Source organism: Podarcis filfolensis, assembly GCF_964270895.1.
Source record: "Podarcis filfolensis genome assembly, chromosome: 8".
In the NCBI taxonomy this organism is placed as follows: domain Eukaryota; kingdom Metazoa; phylum Chordata; class Lepidosauria; order Squamata; family Lacertidae; genus Podarcis; species Podarcis filfolensis.
Window position 1 is genome coordinate 70,523,414 of NC_139611.1, and position 22,729 is coordinate 70,546,142.

The 22,729-nt window shown below is 43.7% G+C and overlaps 1 protein-coding gene and 1 long non-coding RNA gene across 6 annotated transcripts in view; one reads left to right on the plus strand and one right to left on the minus strand.

The window, feature by feature from the left end:
- The window catches only part of DYRK1B (dual specificity tyrosine phosphorylation regulated kinase 1B), a 33,243-nt gene extending 14,026 nt beyond the window's left edge, over nt 1-19,217 (minus strand). Inside the window, exon 1 of one of the 4 annotated variants that reach the window (XM_083627176.1) lies at nt 19,153-19,217. Coding sequence is in view for 2 of the 4 variants with exons in the window: in XM_083627173.1 (XP_083483299.1) it covers nt 1,574-1,700 (127 nt within the window). In the remaining 2 variants the exon portion in view is untranslated. Of the gene's footprint in view, nt 1-1,573; nt 1,934-10,697; nt 10,735-18,709 lie in introns of those variants that run through there. The other 3 variants (XM_083627175.1, XM_083627174.1, XM_083627173.1) reach the window with 3 other exon arrangements.
- Nucleotides 1,749-4,807, plus strand: LOC310769216. Of its 2 annotated transcripts, none has more exons than XR_014551536.1 (3): nt 1,749-1,870; nt 2,649-2,788; nt 3,937-4,807. It is a non-coding gene; the product is annotated as an uncharacterized lncRNA (long non-coding RNA). The 2 variants fall into 2 exon arrangements; XR_014551537.1 differs by having other exon boundaries at nt 1,753-1,870; nt 2,684-2,788.
- Nucleotides 19,218-22,729: the final 3,512 nt, after the last annotated feature.

Below are 22,729 nucleotides of genomic sequence, written 5' to 3' on the forward strand. Positions count from 1 at the left end.
TTCACTCAGAAGCAAGTTGTGGAAGTTCCTTTGCAGCTCAGCCTGACTCTAGGATTTCTCCTAAGCCTCTTCTCACAATGAAGAGCTACAACATCTATCTTTAAATCAGGGGTTCCTAATATGGTGCTTGTGGGCACGCATGTGCTTGCCTTTCCTAGTGTCGACAGGGTCCGCCCCCGCTGCCCACTGATATCAGACTTGAAAGAATCTTTCTATTGTAGCCAATAGAACAGGTTGCAGGGGGTGCTTGGTTGCAGGGTGTGTGTGGTGCCCACAACAGATTCTCCAGTATGCCAATGTGCCCATGGGCCTAAAGGGTTGACAGCCCCCATTTCCCCAGGATTGGTGTCTTTATTAATAAAGAGGGCTATGTACCATTCCAATATGCCTGAGTTTGTCAGGCATAGTGTGGAATTTGGTATTCTGAGCAGTTCAGTTTCCAATGCTTAAGATCAGTTTTTTCAGCTGTTATAGCTGAGGAGCAAAGCTTAGAAGTATCCAGGCAGTGCCTAATGAACCCTCTAGAATTGTGCTGCCTTGCTCAGCTCCCATGGCTCATATTCCCCCTACTCTTACCCGCCAAAAGCCACTGGTCCTCCATTCCCCATCCCCTCTCATCTTTCATTTCTCCAATACTTGACCAACCCCCCCCAAACACTCCTTGAAAATCATATGAAATCTCACGCAGACACTTGCATAATTTATTATCAACATTAAATCTGGAGTTCCTAAAACCACTGGTAAGAGCCTATATGTGAAAGTAAAAATTCCAACACAGAGTCCAGGGCACATTCTATTTTCTACATGCAGACTCAGGTTGACATATATGAAGATTTGGTCTTAGATTTTTCATTTAAGTTTCAAAGCCAAGAGATATAATTTTGCACTTTGCCTGTGGCTCTGCTTCTCTTTTAAGGCATTTTCATTTATAAAAGAAAGGGTCACAGATTAATTTAAAGTACATTTCCACTTCCCTTTTAGTAGAACATGCAATTCCCTAATCCACAAAGATAACAGCTAGTTCCCTACAGAGCTCTACAACCATCAAGATACAATGATTCAAAGAGTGCCAAAACTGCATATGAAACTCAGGCATCATCCATGCAAAGGTGGTAGCTGTAAGCATGCTCCTTATATGTGTTTGCATATGTATTCACAATTAAAAACTTATCCTAACTCAGTCACGTAGCTCATGTAGTCCCAAAAGACCTACTGCTTCCCAGAGTCTCATTCTTGAAACACTGAAGAAAAACCACACCTAGTGTTCCAAGCAAAGCTATTCAACATATTTTTAAAAAACCAATCAAACCCAAACCCTAGATTTCTTGGCCTTCTTCCCCAGGGTATTTTCAGATTTCACCTAAGCCCATTAACACCAAAAGGAGACAACAACCTCCCTCTCCCATCTACAGAGACTTTCCTCAGTGCATAATAGTCCTCCAGCTTCCTTCTAGTTCTCCCTTATGTGGTTGCCAAGTCTCTCTCAGTTGCTGCTCTTGACCTCATAGCTTAGAACAAAGACATATATGATCAGATAATCAGTATTTCCTCATTTGCCACACATGGTCCCTACCTGTGACCATTTTCCTGTTGTAGCAGGCTGAGGGCAGAAAGCAGGAAGGTTCCTGTCGGGCCCAATGCGATTGCAATGTCAGCAGCATCGTATTGAGATGGGTCTCAGTGCTGGAGGGGATCACCATGGGAAACGCTATCTAACCACACCATCTACTCAAGTCCACACCATGGAAAGCTGTTCGCTGAAGTCCACTTTTTGGCTGTTGCTCGCCCAGGTTGTGCTCCCGAGAGAGAGTCTTAAAGCCACTAAGCAGAAAGCAGTGCTACACAGCTGTCATTGCAGAGGCTATGGAAGGTCAGCGGGCGTGGAATGCTCTCTTGGCTGGATCAAAGCAAACAGCTGGTTACATGCCATGGCCAAGTGGAAACTGATCAGAGGAACAGCTGACAAAAGGTTTCCAAAGGCAGGCCAGAGAAACCACTAAGGAGAGGGGCTGAAACGTGCCAATTCCAAACTCCTCTTTTCTAAAATGTTACCTCCAGGCCACTGTTTGCCTCTTTGAACTTTCCCAAAGGAATTAACTCATTGGTGCTGGTTTCTAAAAACCTGAATGGTCACTGAACAAGCTGTTTCTGCTAAATCCTTAGAGACAAGAGGAGTGTGGGACAGGAGTCTAAACTGACCACATGTTATTACTATTTTTGTAGAAAAAAATAGTAATATAAAAAATGCAGTTTCAGTATCTTTATGAACATGTAATCATTTTGTGAGGGTTTTTGCAGGGTGGTGGTGATGTTAGCATAAATTTCCAGACCCCATTCTCCTAGTAACTAGTACCTTGGCCAACCACCACTGGAATAATAGTTTCAGACATTCACTCTGAGAGGTGTGTGTTTGTTTTGGGGGGTGGGTGGGACGGCTAACGGCTTTCCTGACTAAAATATCAATCATGCTTTCTGACAGGCAAATATAGTATTTTACAATGGATCTCCCCCTACCCCAACAATCAGTCTCATTAAAAATCCAAATGCGGCAATACTCAATCTTTGACTGAAACTCTGGTGTCTTTTCAAATCAGAGCAAGCCATTGTCCATTGCACTGATACTTCTATAACCAAACTTTTGATTCCAGCACCATCAAACCATCATCCTTTTGGCTCCTTTTAGCTCATGCTGCTCCCATCACCATGAAAATCCACATCTACCACATGCAAAAGTGGAAGTGTTATGCAAGAAGATGGCAGCCAGAGCATATGAATCCAATATCAGGAGGTACTATTTTGAGGATTTCTTCACACCAAAACTTTTAAGAGTTGCTACACATTTTATTACTCAGCCCAAACAGCAATGTTCATAAGAACCTCAGGTCCGGTACACAGTTTATACATTTTTTGGAACAGAGTGTGGCTTGGGAATGAGGGCCATAAATACATTTATTAATTTATAAATCACCCAGGGAAGGACTCTGGACAATGTATTTCAAACATAAGAGCACCATACAGTAAAGGAAAAGGGACCCCTGACCATTAGGTCCAGTCGTGACCGACTCTGGGGTTGTGGCGCTCATCTCGCTTTATTGGCCGAGGGAGCCGGCGTACAGCTTCTGGGTCATGTGGCCAGCATGACTAAGCCGCTTCTGGCGAACCAGAGCAGCGCACGGAAACACCGTTTACCTTCCCGCCGGAGCGGTACCTATTTATCTACTTGCACTTTGATGTGCTTTCAAACTGCTAGGTTGGCAGGAGCAGGGACCGAGCAACAGGAGCTCACCCCGTCACGGCGATTCGAACCGCGACCTTCTGATCGGCAAGTCCTAGGCTCCGTGGTTTAACCACAAATATATAAATAAAAAATAATAATTGCAAACATGAAAGCATTTTTAAATGATCTTTAAAGAATATTCGATTGAAAAGTAGAAAGAGTTAATTCACTATTTATTAATGGCAACTAAAATCTTAATTGTACAGACCTGGAAAAGGAAGAACCTCAACAACTGGTAAATAAACTCTTGGAAAAATGATTAATGGCAAAGCTAACTTATTGGAACAAAGAGAAAATAGAGAAGGAGCTTGCAAAATGAACTATTTTGATAATTTTTTTAAAGAATGTAATTTTTTAGGAAGTTTACTTGATCTGGATTAATAGTCTTAGGAAGGAGTTATTTATTGTTGTAAAATGTAAAAATGAAATTTGAATGGTTAATTTAAAATGAATACTTAACTGATATAAAAATTACATGTATGACTGTAATGTACAGAATTATTGGAGAAATACTATTGTGAATATTGTATATTGTTAACATCATTTATTTGTTTGCCCATTTTCTCTAGTTAAATCATATTCAAGGCAGCTATGTTATGATTTGCAAAAAATTACAATCTAAATCACAATATCTAAAATATTTGTTTTGTGTTTTTTAGTAGCAAATCGTTAAATGTTTTACATTGGCATCTGAAATCCAGTAATGTTGAAGACAGGCCCACTTCTAAGGAGGAATCATTCCAGAACCAGAGATCCTCCTGCCACAGAGGAGGCCCTTCTACGTATCTCCAAATCCTGGTGGGGCTACAAGCAGAGCATCCCAGCCCACCGACCTGAAGAATTTAATTGCCTAGCATTGAAAAAAGTCAACTATTTAAAGCAAATCAGAATAAAATAAACAAAATAAAGAAAACAGGTAAAAATAATCCTAATTTATTATTTAAAATAGTAGGTTTATTCTAGCATAGACTTCTAATGAAACTGCCAGTTTGCATAACACAAGTCAATTGTATTCTGTTCTGCACGCTCTTTTACTTTTCTATGCAAATTGACCTTGCATTTTGATTACTTTCCACTGTTGCTTCTGTCTCAAGCCCCCATTTGGTCATGTCTGGCCAGTATTCAGCTTAGCTCACACAAGAATGGTTCAGATACAAGTAAGCTTCTACCTTGCATATTCACTCCAAATTTGCACCCCTGAACATCATCTTTTTGCCATACTTTGCTGTTACATACAAACTGGTAAACTATGATTTGTGCTTGCTCTCCCAAGCTAGAATTGCAAATAGTGATCAAACTGTGTTGGGAAATGGAGGGAATCAGAGCATACAAAGGGAGAGAGGACTACATAAGACTGAGACTTCCTCATGGGAACCAAGCCACACTGGTAAGACTACTGCCCAGATCTAATCCTGAGAAAGCAAAACTAGTTAACTAGTTAACCATATTAGTTAACTAATATCTTTTTTATTTTTTTTAGGAAGAAGGGAAATCTAAATCAACCACTTTTATCCTAAAGTAGGCTGGCCAGTGGGAATACAGAAATGGAAATTTAAACATTCCTATTCCCTGTTACTTTCCCTTAGTACAGTGGTACCTCAGGTTAAGTACTTAATTCGTTCCACAGGTCCGTTCTTAACCTGAAGCACCACTTTAGCTAATGGGGCCTCCTGTTGCTGCCGCGCCGCCGGAGCCCGATTTCTGTTCTTATCCTGAAGCAAAGTTCTTAACCTGAAACACTATTTCTGGGTTAGCGGAGTCTGTAACCTGAAGCGTATGTAACCTGAAGCGTATGTAACCCGAGGTACCACTGTAGTAATATGTAGCTATGAAGCTTGAGCAAACAACTCTTCGTTTAGAAAAGGGCACTGTACAGGAGTCATAAGAACTACCAGTCATGGGGCAATAATTCTCAGGGTTAAACTTCCTGGTCTTGATAACCAGGATAAACTTGATAGTACAGCTGTACTATTCAACTCACAGGTATCAAGGCTTAAATTATTTGGTGTAAAATACCAAATAGGTTCCAGTATCAACTGTTCTTTGACCAACAGGAGAAAGAATAGCTGTCCGATGGTTGAACAAAACCCAGAGATGTTGACTGGGTTTATAACCAGGAATACTGGGCACTAAGTGATCATTCTACACAGGAGAAAGGCAATAAAGCATACTGAATATTATCCAGCAACTGGCTATTCAGGGCAGTGAGCACCTCAGGTCTTGTATCTTTGTATCTCAAAACAGCTTTGCCGTTCCTCAGCTCATGAACCGTCAGGCAGAGATTCAACTCATTCAGTTCTAGGTGTTGATATCTGCCAGTCTGTTGGAAGTGCTGTCCAAACACTTTATATGAAGCACTCAGAGAGAAATGGTCTCCATGGCATGTAAAAGTCACAGCCTTTTATGCTGACCTAACTAGGCTCAATGACTTCTACGTGACATGACATCGGAAGAATGTGCATGATCCTTTATATGTAGGGTGGTTGAAGCTGTCTCTGGCCAACATCTGAATCCTAACTTGTTGGGCCACAACACTGGGGAAGCAAAATTCTCAGCCACAATCTTACATCCATGTTAATACTTTCTGGCTCCAAAAGCAGACCCCACTTCGTGAAATGGCTCCACCATACCATCAGATCTCTGATCAAGATGGTTTATATTGAAGGAGATACTGTTGTGAACAGGGTTGATGAAACAACTGAAAAGTATGTAGGTGCAGACAAGCCCACCAAAAATGAATACAGAAGGATATGATGCTGCAGTTCAGAGACAGGTGCACCTTCTTAAAAAGAGACAAAACTGAGTAAAACCTGTAAAATACAGGAGGAGAAAGGCAGAGCTGGAGGTCAAATCAGTTCTTCCTAGAATCACATGCTTTTTCCTAATTCCCCGTCCCTAATTAAGCTGGCTTTATCCTGCTTTCGGTCCAGCCCCAACACCATTCCTATGGGATGTGTTCACAGGGAAAGGCCTTTCTTTCTAAGGAGCATAGGCCGGGGCCTTAAAAGCAGAGTGATTTTTTTACAGCAGCACCCACTAATAGCTGATAAACATGCACACACCTTCATATTCTGTTATCAGAGAAATGATGTCGTGCATGAATCAAAGAGAAAGAATGTGCACATGAGCACTTTCAGCAATGCCATTAATTCAACTTAGGCAAATGTGCATGGTGGGGAAGAGGTCAGTTCAAACACAGTTCTGGTCATAATAGCAAAACCTCAGAATCCAGACTTGGAATCCGAACTTGAGACCTCTAGTTTGATCCCCTAGCTTTGGAAAGATGCCCTATACCTCAAGTATCTTAGGCTGGTGCACACACCACCCTTTCATAAACTTCCAACAAAGATGGTTCAAAAATTCCTCAGGAAGATTATTTCAGTATGAATTGCTCTTATACTTGGGATATTCACCCTGCTAAACATAAAAAATGGGCTTTTCATCCCAACCTTAAGAACTTAAGGAAAGAAGGCAAACAGTGAGCCCCCTTTCTGAAATCTTCTGTTTGAAGATGAAGAATGTCCTGTGACTTTCCCCACCTATAATATGCACCCCAATTTCTTGACCTTTTCCTCATATAACTAGTTCTTACCTCTCCTCTGAATTCTCTACAGCATGTCAAAATAGTTTTTGAATTCTAGTACCTGTAAGGTACACAGTATTCAAATGACACATACTGTTGGAGGCAGTATGCCTCTGAATACTAGCTACTTGGAATCATAAGAGAGGGCTACTGCCCTCATGTCCTGCTTGTGGATTTCCCACAGTCATCTGGCTCATCGCTGTGAGAACAAGAAGCTGGACCAGATGGACCTTCGTTATGATCCAACAGGTTCTTCTTCAATTCATATGTTCTTACTATTAACTCCTGATATAAGTCAAGTTTCCACTGTCCCCTGCTGTCATAAATTTACTTGCCCCCAATAAAGCAAAAGTTATTCAATGCTTCAAAGCATTCTCAAAAACCATGTTCCCCCAATTGTTGAGGCACTGTTCTCCCATTCATTATACTGCAGCATAGAAGGTCAGAATAGTTTGAGAGGTGTAAATAAAGAGACAGACTTCTCGTTTTCAGCTTTACCTCAACTTTATTGTACTTTTCTGACCGTCTGTTCAGGTTCTGGTGCCTTCGGGACCTGGTGAGCCCTTCAAAGTTCTGCTTGGGAAGAAACTATGTTGCACAAGTGTGCTGTCCGTATCTATGCTGAAGTAGTGTATTTGCTAAATTTCCGTACTTGATCTGGGGAAAGTGTTTGCAAGCTACAAACATCCACTGGCTGCAACCATGGAGGGGATATCTCCAATGTCTGGTCTCAAGGGAAGATCTAGGAGGACAGGGTCTCTGGGGGTGGCATTTGTTCTATAGCTTTAAAAGCTGCAGCAAAAGCCTTGGTGGTATCTGAGAAACATTCTACATACAACATCTTGTGATGAAAGTCCTGCATCACAACACATTTAGAGGTAGCACTGTTGGGCTCTTGACTAGAAAGTTGAAGCTTTATGAGGAAGGCATAAAGAATTCCCAGTTACATGCTATATTTCAGGCACCCAGTCAGAATGGTCATAGCTTGAAATACTATCAGTCCTGAAAGCTCGTTTGCTCTCTAGACCTTCAATGTGACAGACCCCTTCATTAACTCTTGGTGCACTGCAGAAGCAGATCAGGAGAGCTAAGACCTCAAAATGTCTCATGCAAGTGACCCACAGCTGCAGAGAAAGACAAAAAAGCCTGGTGGAAGACCACTGCTCTCCCAATTAAACTTTTAAAGAGGCATTTTTGTGGCATATTCTATTTTCCTTATGCAATCAACTCCTGGGATGAGAAGAGGTTATATCTCTTCAGGAGGAAAGAAGATGCCACCATTTCTTCTCTCTGGAGACAGAAGGAAATGTCTTCGCCCAAGTTCCCCAGCTGGCTCCCTCATGAACAAACAGTTCCAGTTGGAGAATTCTAGTTTGCCCATTGGCTGATTTCTGTTTAAGCTCCTGCGTCCTGTTGCTATAGCATGGGCACCCACCAAAGCAGCCCTGGCCTGTGTCCTGTCTCATGTCCACCCTATACCTCTATGATCGGAGCACACTGGCAGGTGATGATTAACATCTATGACTATGCTATGCTTGCGCTGGTTCTAATATTTTATAGCCACAATTTTTTATATGCTTTGTACCATTAAGATGCTTATTGGTAAACTTGCATGGTATTATTGAGTTTAGTATGTTGTGAACTGCATAGTGAATACAGTTCAATAGGTGCAATGTAATAAAAAAAATGCAAACAAAATGCTTGGCCTTCTGCAACAATTTCAGAAAGGGGATAGAAGCAGCTCAGTGGCATGCAGACTGAAAGGGAGGGTCTCCTATCAAGTAATCTGAGGTTTACTAGCCCTAATGTGTGCTAGAGCTAGGTTTTCCAATTAGGCCTCCTAAGGGAAAGGAAGGGGGTAAGAGTTTATGGGTGCAGCTTTTGGAATCTGCCACAGCCAAATTACTGCAACAAGGCAATTCCTTCCAAAAACCAAGAACCATAAAACAGATTACCAGATGAGAGATCAATTTAAAAACATTGATAGCGGCAGCACAAAATAGTTGTCTGAGGAAACAAGGGGGCTAAACCATTACAATGTACACTAACCACTGAAACGAAAAGAACCCTAACATACTTTCAGACATTCATGGGGCGGCCCTATGATTTCTGAACATGTCAGCACTATCAGCTCTACCACTGCAATGGCTTCTGAAGGAACTGTACAGCAACAGCCGCCCAGTCCCTACACAAGGAGAATGCACAACAAGCTTTTTGAGACTGTGTGTGTCCCTTGCCAAAGCAGTTTCTTGCTGTGCGGCGGGGGGGGGGGCAGACTGGGGAGGGGTTGAGAAGAGGAAACATGTTACTTGCTCTCTTTGCAGCAGAGGAGAAATTAGCCAAGAAGCTGCATTTCCAAACATGTAGGGCTACCTAGGGGAGTTTCATTCCGTTAGCCCACCCTGGCATTGTACGTCACTGGCACAGGGCCAAGCCTGCACTCCGCTTCCAGGCCACAGGCTACACATTAACCCTCTGCTTGGTCCCTGTTCTGCCCTGCAGATTTCCACCAGGCAGCAAATTCAATCCCCGCCTCTTCACTCGCTTCTGTGCAGTGGTGCCTCTGCCATGGCAACAAGCTTCTCATTGGAGAAGCGGAGCTGCCAGGGAACCAATGGGAAGCCAGGCGGTGTTGCTAGGTTCTCCGGGATGCAATGGGCTGATTATGCCCAAACAAAGCAAGAAAGAGGAGAAGGCGAGAGTCTCCAAAAATACCTCGGTAAAGAACTGGCTCTCCTTCCAGGAACAGGGGCTAGAAATAACCTGCAAAGGGAGACCCAGCAACAACAGGGCTCATGGTGCTGGCATGATGCCACAGCCACTCACGGCAGTCGTGATCTCTCCTGTTCAGTGACTCTCAGAGCCAGCTGGGTGCAAAACTCTCCCCCAGTTCAGAATCCCATGGGGTGCTTGAATTGAATTTCCTATCTGTCTCCATCCTTCGGTGTAACTGGCAAGGCTAACATAAAAGGCTGCCTGGCCTGGCTGCAATTCCCTAGCTGTGCCTGCCTTTTCTTTTGCCAGCCACAGAGCACCAGATATCCTCAACAGAGGTTCACTGCCACAGTTCTACCAGATCAGAGGTTTTGGACATTTCACAGATTCCTTAAAAAGGACAAGGGTAAAAAAAGGCTAGGTCTCCACATACAACTTGACTACCTTGCACCCTAGTCAGAAACCTATAATCTACTGTCAAGGTTCTAGCCAAAGGGTCCTGAAATGAGTTAGGAGCCTCACTTTATTTAAGCCTAGGTGCCTGCTAACCTGTGTTGCAGGTCTGCATTTCTTTGCCATTTTTTTCTAACCCACTGGGCCTAGAGACTCAACTCAAGCTACTGGAGGTGTGGAAATAAAGAAAAAAGGTCAGGCAAACCCAGTCTAAATTACAGGCTTCAGAAATGCTCAAAAACTTAAGGCAGCAAACAAAACCTTTGCAGAAAATTCTAATGTCATATGATCCAATGTGGAAGGATACCAGCTACTTGTCTGTCCTTAGAACAGGGGTGGGGAACCTGCAGCACTCCAAATGTTTTGGACTCTGAACACTCATCAATCCCAGCCAGCATGGCCATTGGTCACGGATTTTGGTAGCTGTAGTCCAACAAAATCTGAAGGGCCACAGGCCTTTCCCTAATTGAAGAAAAACATCTATCTGTGATTTACATCAGAATGCCACAGAGTTCATTATAAACCTGGGAACTTTCAGACTACTGTTACCTTAAACACTGAGCACTGAAAAGCATCTTGTTTGGCAAGATGGCATCTTTCTTTGAGGTGGAATCTATTCCATGGTCCTTGAAAGCTCTTTTCCTCATTGCAACTTAGTAATAGTCTTACCTTCATCACATGCAAGCCTCATAAAGCTTAGTTATATTCCCAGTCAAAATGTGGCCAGAATGATTAGGAATCCCTTGTGCTGAACTTCATTCTAAAGCCATGGGATTAAAGCATGTAACGGGCTCATATTTATACTGGACAAAAAGAACTGAAGAGTTAACTGCCACTGTTGTGGAATTATATGGGCCCTGAGTAACATCTCAGGGAGGAAAGGAAGAGCAAAAGAAAACCTGTTTATAAAATTCAACACATATCAAGAGAGGCCAGAGAAGACCAATGTGGAAGGATTAAAGTGAGGAAAACAAGACTGCACTGAAAAGTATGTCTCACGGACTTTAATGGAATGTGCCTCCAAGAGTGCTGAAGATAGAAGCTTATGTTGAAATCATAAGCACACTTACTTGGAACAAGTTTCCGTAAGTCTATGAGCCATACTTCTGAGTAAAAGGTAGGGTATATAGAGATGATTCAGGGCACTGTCACAAACATTGCTGGGGAATATTATCATCACAGACCGAAGTGAGTTCAGAGCATAATAATATTTTCAAGATAAACACTGTATTACTGGTCATGAGGATATCATACAGCAGCAAACACAGTGCAACTGAAAATACCTAAGCCTAGAATTACTGCTAGATTTCTCACTGAATTACATACATGGAAATCTCACAAATCAAGTGCACAGAACTAAGACTGTGGCAGGGGGAATACTATGCAGCAGACTGCTGGCAGTAATATGGGTGACATGGATTAACCTACTAGTCATGTTTGGGTGTGAAAGATCCTGTCTCAGTGAAGAGGCCTTGAGTAGACAAGAGGAGCTATTCAGGGTCATACTAAAGGTCCAGCCAGCCAAGTATCCTGTTTCCAACAGTGACTAGATTTGGATGTCACAATATGTTTTAATGACCCAGGATACTAACAGAGAGTCTCTTCCCGCTGTTCTCCTCCAGCCATTGACAGTTTTACTGTAGATACTCTGATCTTCCATGAATGGGTTTAATATTTTTTTAACTCAGTATTACTAGAGACTACTACTACATTCTGTGCAAGTAAGAGCCACAGGTTTGTACTAGCATAAAATATGTGCTTGTTTAAAAACTACTCAGCGCTCTCCAGTTTTATTTAGTATTAAGTCAATGGACAAACCTCATACCATATTCAATATTCTAATCTAGTTCTCTCTTTTTGACCATGGTTCTTATTACTTTAGCTTATGCTCAATATTCACTTCTGAAATATGAGGAAACTAACAGAGCCTAGGACTTGCCGATCAGAAGATCGGTGGTTCGAATCCCCGCGACGGGGTAAGCTCCCGTTGCTTGGTCCCTGCTCCTGCCAACCTAGCAGTTCGAAAGCATGTCAAAGTGCAAGTGGATAAATAGGTACTGCTCCGGCGGGAAGGTAAATGGCGTTTCCGTGTGCTGCTCTTGTTCACCAGAAGCCGCTTAGTCATGCTGGCCACATGACTGTACGCCGTCTCCCTCGGCCAATAAAGCGAGATGAGCGCCGCAACCCCAGAGTCGGCCATGACTGGACCTAATGGTCAGGGGTCCCTTTACCTTTACCTAAGACTACACATAGTACTAAGTTGCATGTACATTGGAGAGTTATGTTAGTTTAACCAATTATTTTCCAATTCATTCTGAAGTTGTTAGCTTTTAATGTGGGTTTTTGTCAGTCGCAGTGAACAGAGCTGAAATTTTAAGCAATGACTTTCAGGTCTGTCCAAGTTCCTTTACTAAGGTTGTTCAAATACAACCAAACACCTATTGTCCAGAGGCAATCACAACCTGAATTTGTTGGAAGCTTTTGGAATGCTGGGAATGGCCTGCTCTTGAATCAGAATTTCAAAGCCAATTATATAAACTCAATGATCTGACTATGAATACAGAGTTAGGGTTGTTATACATATTTCTCTTTCCTAAAACTATGGCCAAAATATTGTGAAACCAATTTTAGCTGAATGATTATTGTGGGCCACAGCACTATATTAGGCTCCTAATATAACTTATTTTTTACATTATCTTAAATTCATTCTTTTTTGACACTAGGAAATTCCCTTTCCCCATCTTCTGCAACAGTGTTGAAACTAGGAGATGTGCTGACATAGTCAGTGCCATTTGGTCTCCATCTACCTTGGTTTAGAATGCAAAATCTGAACAATCAAAGAAGGCTAGGAAGGAGATAACACAAACTGAACTGGATCTACATTGTCAAATGGGACCATCACCCTTCTCCACTAACAGTTTTATTTCTCTTATAATAAAATGCAAATTTTCCCACACAAAGTTTACTACAAGTAAACATTTAATCAAAATGTGAAAGAAGGATGTACAAGAAAATTATTAAGTATGGTTAACAAGGTATTTGGGGATTTAAAGTTGGATATGTGAGAAGGAGGAGGAGTGAACTGATTTCCACAGGATTTGGAAAAAGGTATTTGGAGGGCTGGGACAATGCTTCAACCAGGAACACTGGCCGATAAAAGTTAAGTAAGCATAGAAACATTTCATGAAATGTAATGATACCCAAGTAAGGTAGACTACAAGATTTATAGAAAAGACTAAAGATACTTCATCAGGCTCCTTATAGCAGTTCTGTGTAAATTATGTTCCATCTGATGGCATCCAGTTTGTCAACATTCTGTATGAAAAACTTCAAGTACAACCTCACGCCCAGATCTTGAGTTCAAGGCAGGACAATGGTAAGTGGGGGAGCCATTCAGGTAGGAATTAGTCCTAATGGTTTAAATTAATTGAGAAATTATGCAGAAAGTAATTTAGGCAAATAGTAAAAGGAGGCAGCAAGACCATCAGCATATGTGCTCTTAACTCAAAGTAGTCATACTGCCCCAACTTCCCTGTAATTTGGAATGACAGTAAGAAGCCTTCACAATGGTAAAACCAACAATGATACAGGATTCTCACAAGCCACATTGTTTCTACTCTTAATAGGTCCTTTTTTGTACTTCCAGCTTCTCCTTCAGATAGATGAAGACGCTTCCTAGTGTGCTAAATGCCAAATGAGTTATTTATGCTATGGCCGCTGAACAGTATCCATCCTATAGTTTCAACAAGAGTTCAAAAAGAACTGAGAACAGAGTATCAACAAATGTATGCAAGCCTTAACAACAACACCTTCCTCTTCTTTGTGGATTTTCTGCAACCAGTCTTTTATCAAATTAACACAAAATGAAGTCTGTGAACTATAAAAGGATTACCCAGCTAACAATTTTGTGTTCTGCTAGCATCCAGGAAAAATAAAATAGCCTACCCAGACAACTGATGTAAAGCCTCTGATTTTTACAGAAACTTTGTCAGATGTCTTAACAGGTTCAAGAAACCTCCTTTCTATAAAACCATGGAACTTATTAGTTCCATATTAAGTCTGACACCAGATCATAATGTTGTTGTCCATTCACACACTTAAGAGAAGGCTATCATTTCTCAAGTGGACGTGTCATCTTTCAACCTCAGCTTTAAGAGGTCAAACTCAGAGCTGCTTGCTTACCACCTTAGAACATTTCAGTTTCTCTTTGGGAATGTAAACAGAACAGACAGTGCCATGTTTCTCATTCAACTTACTTTTACTCTAGTATAGTGATCATCTCACTGATCTTTTGCTACTGCAGGGACAAGGAACCTCCAGCTCATGGGCCTAATTAGGCCCAGAAGTCCTAATTTTGCCTGCAAGGCCATTTCCTCCAAACCATACCGATTTGTCCCACTTCTAACATCATATTTGAAGTCAGGTAAAGGTATGGCTGCCATCATTTTGAAGTCCATTTGCAAGCAGCATGTATTGAAACTGTTTGCAAACGGATTTCAAAGGTGAGTCTCTTTCACGTTGTCACCTTTCCGCATGACAGCCCCTGCACATATGTCACAAGTTGGCCTGCAGGGGTGGGTGGAGAAAGGAGTTCCCCACTTCTGGGCTACTGCCACATCCAATACAAGCCATGAAGGAAACAGGTATTTTGGTGCCCTTAATGTATCTGGTGGCTGCACCAGATGCTGTGGTTGCCTATGAAAAACCATGCAAAACTTGTTCCATCTTCTAGAACAGTAACCATAATAGTCTATCACTGCAAAGATGTCAGAATTCTGCAACTAGCACCAGGTGAAAAAGGCTGTAGACAAAAGTTTGCCCTGCAGTAATTCTAAAGGGGTCACAAACAACATGAATTTGCAGCATGTGCCTTGGACTGCTCATTTCAATCACCTAAAATGATTTATGCTTACAGAGTTATGTGATGCACTTGCTCTCAGCTTGTGACATGTTGTGGTTTGAATTTTCATGGATTGATCTTACAGATAACCCCACCTTGTGATGGTGAATAAACGAGGTGGCCTTGGGGTCCTTCAGCTCCATGGTTCTATAAAATTATGCTTCTTGAACATCTGGAATATCTTTCATCAAAGCCTTATACAAAGTTATTAATATCTCTGCATCCTTAGTGAAAATACCTATTTAGTAATCCAATAATCAATTTGTCTTTTTTTTTTGTTAATTCACATTTTGTTGCTCGTAGCTATCTTGTATTTTGCCAAGACTCAAAGAGCTTCTCTTTCCTTCTTTACTGTCCTTTTCAGCTAAGAACAAAGTATTTACTACATCCCAACCATGTCACCTTTCACTGTACTTACTACCAAGGGTCATCTTCCACTGAACTACTACTGAGGTTTATGAAATCATCAACTTCTATCACAAAATAACTTCCTGATCCTTATCTGTACTGTCCACATCTAACAACATGTTATCAGTAAATACCATGGTATCAGTGAGCAACCACAGGAAGTGCCTATAGCACTGTAACCTTTCCATGTCCCCAGTGGCACTTTCAGTCAGTGTGTAAAAAACCTGAACCCCAAGTGTGAAAGGCTATGTAACTTCAAATAACAAGCAAGCAAACAACCTACACAAATATTCTACCCATCCAAAATCCTGTATCTGAACATTCTGGGTAAATCAGAAAAAGTGAGACACCTATCCGCTCAGCCTCCTCAGCTGCAGAAACAACCAGTCCCACAACTTTTTATGCTCCTGAGCTATTAGTGCACCCTAACAAGGAAAGGAAGCCCCTATTCTTCTACCTAGTTTACAAGAGTCTGCAACATGTTATCCGATGGTCCTTTCCCAAAGGCTTCCATTCTAGAGGAGTGGAAAAGATTAATTCCACCATACGTTTCTTAGTCTCCACTCACTTAGCACGGCATAGTTATCTCACAGGTTTCGGTGATGCTACCTCTTACAGTACTGTGTAGGCTAGACTAGGTGAAGAAAATACTCATGGCTTCACAATGGCAGGAGGGGTTTTGCAAGAGCATAGGGCAGACTAGTATGAAATCAGGCATATGCTGAACTTAAATACTGCACAAATGTTGCCTACTAGTGACCATGCAGAAAAAATGCATAAAGTTCATCCAACATTCTTAGTTTCTTAAAAGTTGTGCTCACTCATAAATGAGTTAATATGCTACGATTACACCTGAGATAGTACGTGTCCTCACATTACTGCAGTAGTGTGAGTCTGAGAACAAGAAAACCTATTATTCAAAATCAGGGGCTAACAAATAATTGCCAGTGCTGTACAGATGCCACAAATTCATGTCTCAACCTTACTTACAGGTTCAACTTAGGCACAGCTAGAGATGCAAGATATCTAACCTGACATCCACATCAACAACTACAAACAATTTCTGAACCTACAGAAATCTGGGTTTCTTACTGAAGTTCTATGAACCAATACAGGGGTTTTCAGAAACCAACTGCTGATAAGCAGATTAAATATTTTCTATATTTGTTTCTAAGAATGACCTCATTTGTAAATAGCAACAGGTATCACAAATATGCATAGACGGAACTGCTCCAGGAAACCAAAGGAAATCTCAATTTACGCAAAGTTGCGATTAACTGGACCCAAGTAAGCTGGCACATGGGGTCATAAAGCATTGAGGTCATAAAGACAGCACTGGTAAAAGCAACTACCATCCAGATTACAGAATTAAATAAATTCCATCACAAGATGTAGGTACGTATGGAAAACAATTATATCCCATCTGTTTTATTTGTGAAACATCTACAGCACAATCCTATATCTATATATGTTACAAAGAAGTCCCCCTGTGTTCAATGGTTTGTGCTCATTGCAGTTAGGGAGCAACCTTACTACACATAACAGCACTTATTTCAGAGCAAACATTAATATGATTGCGCTGATTATTTCTTTATAGATACTATTAAATACCTGGCGTCAGCAACATCCTGGAGCAAGGGTTCTACAGGTTATCTGTACTGTCAACTTAAATCTCTTTTCCACTACCTGCTCTTACCATTCATAGCTGCTGCAAATGATATCATTGCAACTTATTACTGAAATTATGCATGATGGCATTTATGGTATTAGCATAAGAAACTGCGGCAGGGAGGGGGAGAGAGATAAGATTTTTTTTTAAAAAAATAAAAGATACAAGTAACACACTATAGTAATTAGTGCTGAGCCAAAGGTTACAAATACCATGTACTGATTTATCCTCACCTGGGAGGGGAAGATTGAGAACATAGGACACATTATGATGAGGGCAGTTTATGAAGGTTGTGTATTCTAGGTAACTTTCTCCAGAGAAAGGAAGACAACTCAAGTGTACTATTACACCACAATAGTTGAAATGCTCACAGCATGATTGTGGGCAGGGGGAGACATCCTTGTTTATGGGGCTATCCAAAAATACAGCAAAAATATAAACATAAATTCACTTCCTGGAAGGAGTAAAATCCCCAAAGGGATCAACCCACATCTCATTTAAACCAATGGAGTAAACTCTCTTAATTTTTAAGGCTGAGCTTTACCCAACAGGTATCTTGATGCAAGAAGCCCCATATCAATCATGGTGCACAGTGGAGCAACATTTACCTACTTTACTAATTTATGGTAATCCTAGCTCACCTGAAGTTAAAAGGGCTCATCATTTTAACCACCTTGTACATCTAAAAATTAGTATAGATTAATTCATCTAGATTTTTTTTAAAAAAACCCCACCCACTCAATACACATATATGTTTGAGGTTAGCAGAACTCAAGTGATTTTCTCATCCAGAGGCATTTGCACATCACAAATGCCCAAGAGATTTGGGGTGGGGGGCGAGGAGAGCACCTTAAAGACTACTGGATTTACTGGAGCCTAAGCTTCAGTGGTTTTAATATTTAATACCAATCGAATATCTGATACCGTTATATTGCTATCACAATAATGAGCATTTGATATCGCTATTAGATTGCCACAGAAATCTTTTTTTTTTTTTTTGAGCCCTCCGACGAAGTAAAATAATACACTGAAAAGGCGCCACAAGCCTGAAAACAGTGTGGGGTGGTGCTTAATGTAATAAAGACTAACACGGCTGCAAGAAAGAAAGACGAAGGGAAAGGGGGGGGGAGAGAAAAAAGATGGGTCTTGTCCATCCATGCACCACCACCAGCAGCAGCAACGATCAGAGGAGGAGGAGGATGTGGGAACTCAGTAAGGAAGGCCGGGCCTATCGGGGAGGAGAAGGCAGAAACGGGCGGCTGCGCTGCGGAGGGCAGAAGTTTTGGGGGAAGGAAGTGGGAGAAAAGGCGGCGGCGGTGAATCAGGGTGGGGTCGGGCGGCGGGGAGGGGATGAGGGCGGGGCGGGGCGGCCCGGCCGGGAGGACGAGCGGGGTCCCGCCCGAGGCGAAGCGAAGCCGGGGAAGAGCCGGCCAGGGGCGGGGCCTGACGAGAGAGGGAGAGAGTCCGGCTCCCTGGGAGAATCTGCCCGCCGCAGCCGGGATGAGCTGAGGAGAAAGGCGGGAAGGATTGGACGGGTGGCGGTTGGGGGAGGGGGGGTCGGGGAGGAAGAGGAAGGCGCGACGGCGCCCGCCTTTCTCTCCCTCCCCTCCGTCCCTCCCTCCCCTTCTCTCTCCTTCCTCTCCCTGGGAAGGGCCCGGAGGGCGGTCGGATGGGGAGCGGCAGGCAGGCGGGCGGGTCTCTTACCTGAGGAGGCGGCTGCGGCCCGCGGCGTGTTTCAAAGCTGGGGCTGAGGAGGAGAAGCGCGCTGGGGGCGGGGCGCGGCAGGCGGGCGGGTTGCGCCCCCACCCCCAGCGCAAGGGGCGTACTCCGGCGGCTGCTCCGGCGCCGGGATTTCCCAGTAATGCAACAAAAAATGGCGACCACAACAAACCGCCTCCGTTGCCGCCGCCGAGCGCATGCGCCCCGCCGGCGTGGCCACGTGAGGCAGCGGGCCGGGAGGGGGAGGGGGAAGAAATGGACGCGCGCTCGCGCGCGCTCTTTCTCTCTTCAGGAGCGCGTGCCTCCTTCCCTTTCGACGCTCCTCCCTCCCAAACGGGTGTGCGCATGCGCAAGTGTCTGCGGGCCGCCGTGTGTGAGTGTGTGTCTATAACGCTCCTTCCCTCCACCCCACCCCGCGCCTCACTCACGTCCCTTTCCAGAATGGCAGCCGCGAAGCTTAGAGCCGTTCTCTCGCTCTACGTGACACAGAATGAGAGGGTAGAATTCTGGACCGTACCACTGCAGATTGAAAGGAAGGGGGTTGGTGTGGGTGCTCCCTATCGTTTCGTACAGCGGCGCAGTTAGGTAATGCTAAGGCTTCTGGGCGCAGTGGTCTTTATACATCCCTCCACTCCTCTTTAGATGGCAGTGTGGATTACAGCACTCCAAAAAACGTAGCAAGGCAGTCCATCTGCATTTGGGGACCGTCCTCGTTTTTACTGAGGGGTGCCCTAGATTTGTGCCCCAAAGCCTAGCACCCGTTGAATGCTTTCCCAGAGGATAGTGGAGGGGAAGACTTAAGAGCAGAACAAAAGGGCAATTTGAAACCTTTCTCCCCTAGTCCTTAGTGATATTTGGCCGTGGTAGAGCACCTGCTTTGAATGCAGAAGGCCCTGTGTGCAGTCCTTCCGCAGGCAGGGCTGGGGAAGCCTCTTAAGTTCCTTACGTTCACCTTCTGCATACCAGAGCAGTGTGCTGACATCACCTTGGTGGCATGGAGATGGTACTGCCGATAGCAGTATTTTAAGGAGCACCAACAATCAAAAATATTAGGCATTTGGATTTGTAGGTCAGGGAAGCATTTGAAATGACACCCCCCTCTCAGTTGGGGATGCTAACTGCATGGTGCAGTGCTTAACAGTACTAATCCTGCTGCATGTGGGAGAAGTCCTGTTACATGCAGGAGAAGCCTACAATGCAGCCCCTGCAATGGGAACTATCACTAGGTCAGAGGTCGGCAACTAAGGCCCATGGGGGTCGTTTAACTGGCCCATGAGCTGGCCCCGAACTGAGCCGCCCGCTCAGCGAGTCCCCGTGTGCTGCACTAAACCGGCGCGGGGGACTTGTTTTCACAGTGCCAGAAATCACGCCTGCACAGAGGCTGGGAATCACGGGCATGCTCGCTCATGTGCGATCCGGCCCACGGTGGGATCTCCACTGGAGTGAACCAGCCCAGGCAAGGTAAACCTTGCTGGCCCCTGCTCTAGGTGCTACCCAGGCAGTACAGACTACAGGATGATGCTGTGATGCAACATTCCACAGCTCTGGAGAAGTTTCCTTCATATCCAGTACTGGGATGCTAGTCTAGGCTTAACATGCATAGTAAATTTCTAAATGCCTCATAGAATTTCATGTTTGTCCGATATACGCCACCAAAGATATGCAATAATCCAGGATTTTTTAATGGGGCAGAGTGGTGCTGGTGTGTACTGAAACCATACCATCTAGGAGAAACATCTGCCACCCAGCCCAAAAGAAGCTACAGAGTCATCCAATTTTTTTAACATCAAACACCATGAGATGTCCCTTCCCCATGCCCATCTATGTCTTGCCTTCAGGACAGAGACCCATCTGATTTTATATCACATCTTTACTGAGGCTGGAAACAAACTTAAAGAGATGAGTACTTTGGTCATCTCAGGATCCCAGTTATGTATTTTACAAGCATATGTATGCAAAATCAGATTTCTAGAGCTAACTCTCTGGTCAGTTTTACATAATGAATGTTGGCCATTATATTGCCTTACAGCGCAGTCATATTTCTCTACTCTGACCACCCCACATCTTGCCAGCCTCCATTTTTCCTCTTACACCTAGTTGGGTTGTCTTCTTCAATTTAAAAACATATCCTAAACAACTTTTTAAAAATGGTGCTGATGTTGGGTGTGACCCATTTTAGGCTGTGAACTGCCTGTAACTCCCAAGCTACCACTTGAAGATGAAGAGTACAGAAGTAGAACTCATCCTGGAATCCTAGAACTGTAGAGTTGAAAGAGATTTAAAGGTTCAACTACTCCCAACACCCTGCAATGCAGGAATATAAACTAGGCCATACATGACAGATTGCCGCTCAACTGCTGCTTAAAGACCTCCAAGGAAAGAGCCCATCACCTCTCACAGGAGTCTGTTCCACATTCAAATGGCCCATACAAAAAGAAAGTTCTTCCTGATGTTTAGTCAGAATCTCCCTTCTTGTAACTTGGATGCATTGATTTGGGTTCTAGCTGCTAGTGCAGGAGAAAGCAATCTTGCTCCATGCGACAGCCCTTTAGATGTTTGACGATGACTATTATTTCGCTTCTCAGTCTCTTTACCAGGCTGCTGTTGGCATCAGTCTGTCTTGAAAGAGAATGGAGTGTGCGTCCAGGGTTGAAATCAAACTGCTGGAGAGTCACAGCGTCCACTGTGGATACAGAGACTGGTAACTTGCAGCTGCTGCCTCCTGCAATGTTTTTGCTGTGTTAGCAGCACCAAAATCTCCTCTCTGGGGTGCAAACCTGGGCAGTGTGTATGGAGGTCCTAGGCTGCTCAGAAGACACCCCCCCAGGCTTGCTGATGTAGTCCAAAGGAAAGCAGCACAATACATCAGGCAAAAGCTTGGCTGCAGGAGTTGCTGGAAGGAGGCATACAAGACACCACCCAACTGTCCAGGGCCCCCACTCTGTATTGTGTAGGGTTTTACTCTTTAGCCTTTTCTTCTCCTCAAGATATTCCACAAGGCAGCGGAGGTGTAGGATCAGAGTTTCCTTCTCCTAGACGGGCTACCTTCCCAGGTTGATGAGCCCCATATTCCTTTACTTCCCTCTACTGCCTGTGTAGAAACCACCTTCTTGACTGTTGGGCCCACTAGTGGTCTTGTCCACTCAATCTGCTGAAGCCTGTCTTCACGTGCAGGGCAAGTCCCATACCCACTGAAGGTTGGAGACCCAACAACTACCCTCATTTGGTTTAGCTGGCCAGTCAAAGCCGTTCCCCAGGGTGTGGCCACTGGCATACGCCAGCAGCTTCTAGGAGCCACAGGTGAGAACACAGTGCAGGGTGGGGACCAAAGATGGACAAACTACCCCAGAAGGCGCATGCGTGGCCCACCAGAGGTACTATCCCTCCTCTAACACCCCATATGCCTTTTCCCTAGTTCCCTCAGCTGCTCCTCAGAAGGCTTGGTTTCCAGACCCTTGGATCATCTTGGTGACTCTCCTCTGCACACCTTCCAGCTTGTCAGTATCCTCCTTAAACTGTGGTGCCCAGAACTGGACACAGTACTCCACACGTGGTGTGACCAAAGAAGAATAGAGCAGTACTATGACTTCCCTTGATCTCGAAACTATACTTTTGTTCATCCAGCTTAAGCTATGTGCTGCTGCACCACACTGTTGACTTGTGTTAAGCCTGTGCTCTACTAAGACTCCTAGATCCTTTTCATATGTACTACCGGCAAGCCAGATGTCCCCCATCTTATATTTGAGCAGCTGGTTCTTCGTGCCTAAGTGCAGAACCTTACATTTGTCCCCACTGAAATTCATTTTGTTAGTTTGGGCCCAGTTCTCCAATCTGTTAAGCTCATCTTGAATCCTGATCGGTCTTCAGTGCCACTGGCTGCCCCTCCCAGTTTGATGTCTTCTGCAAATTTGATGAGCACCCCCTCAATTCCTTCATCCAAGTCATTTATAAAGACATTGAACAACAACAGGCCCAGGACACAACCCTGCGGCACCCCACTTGTTA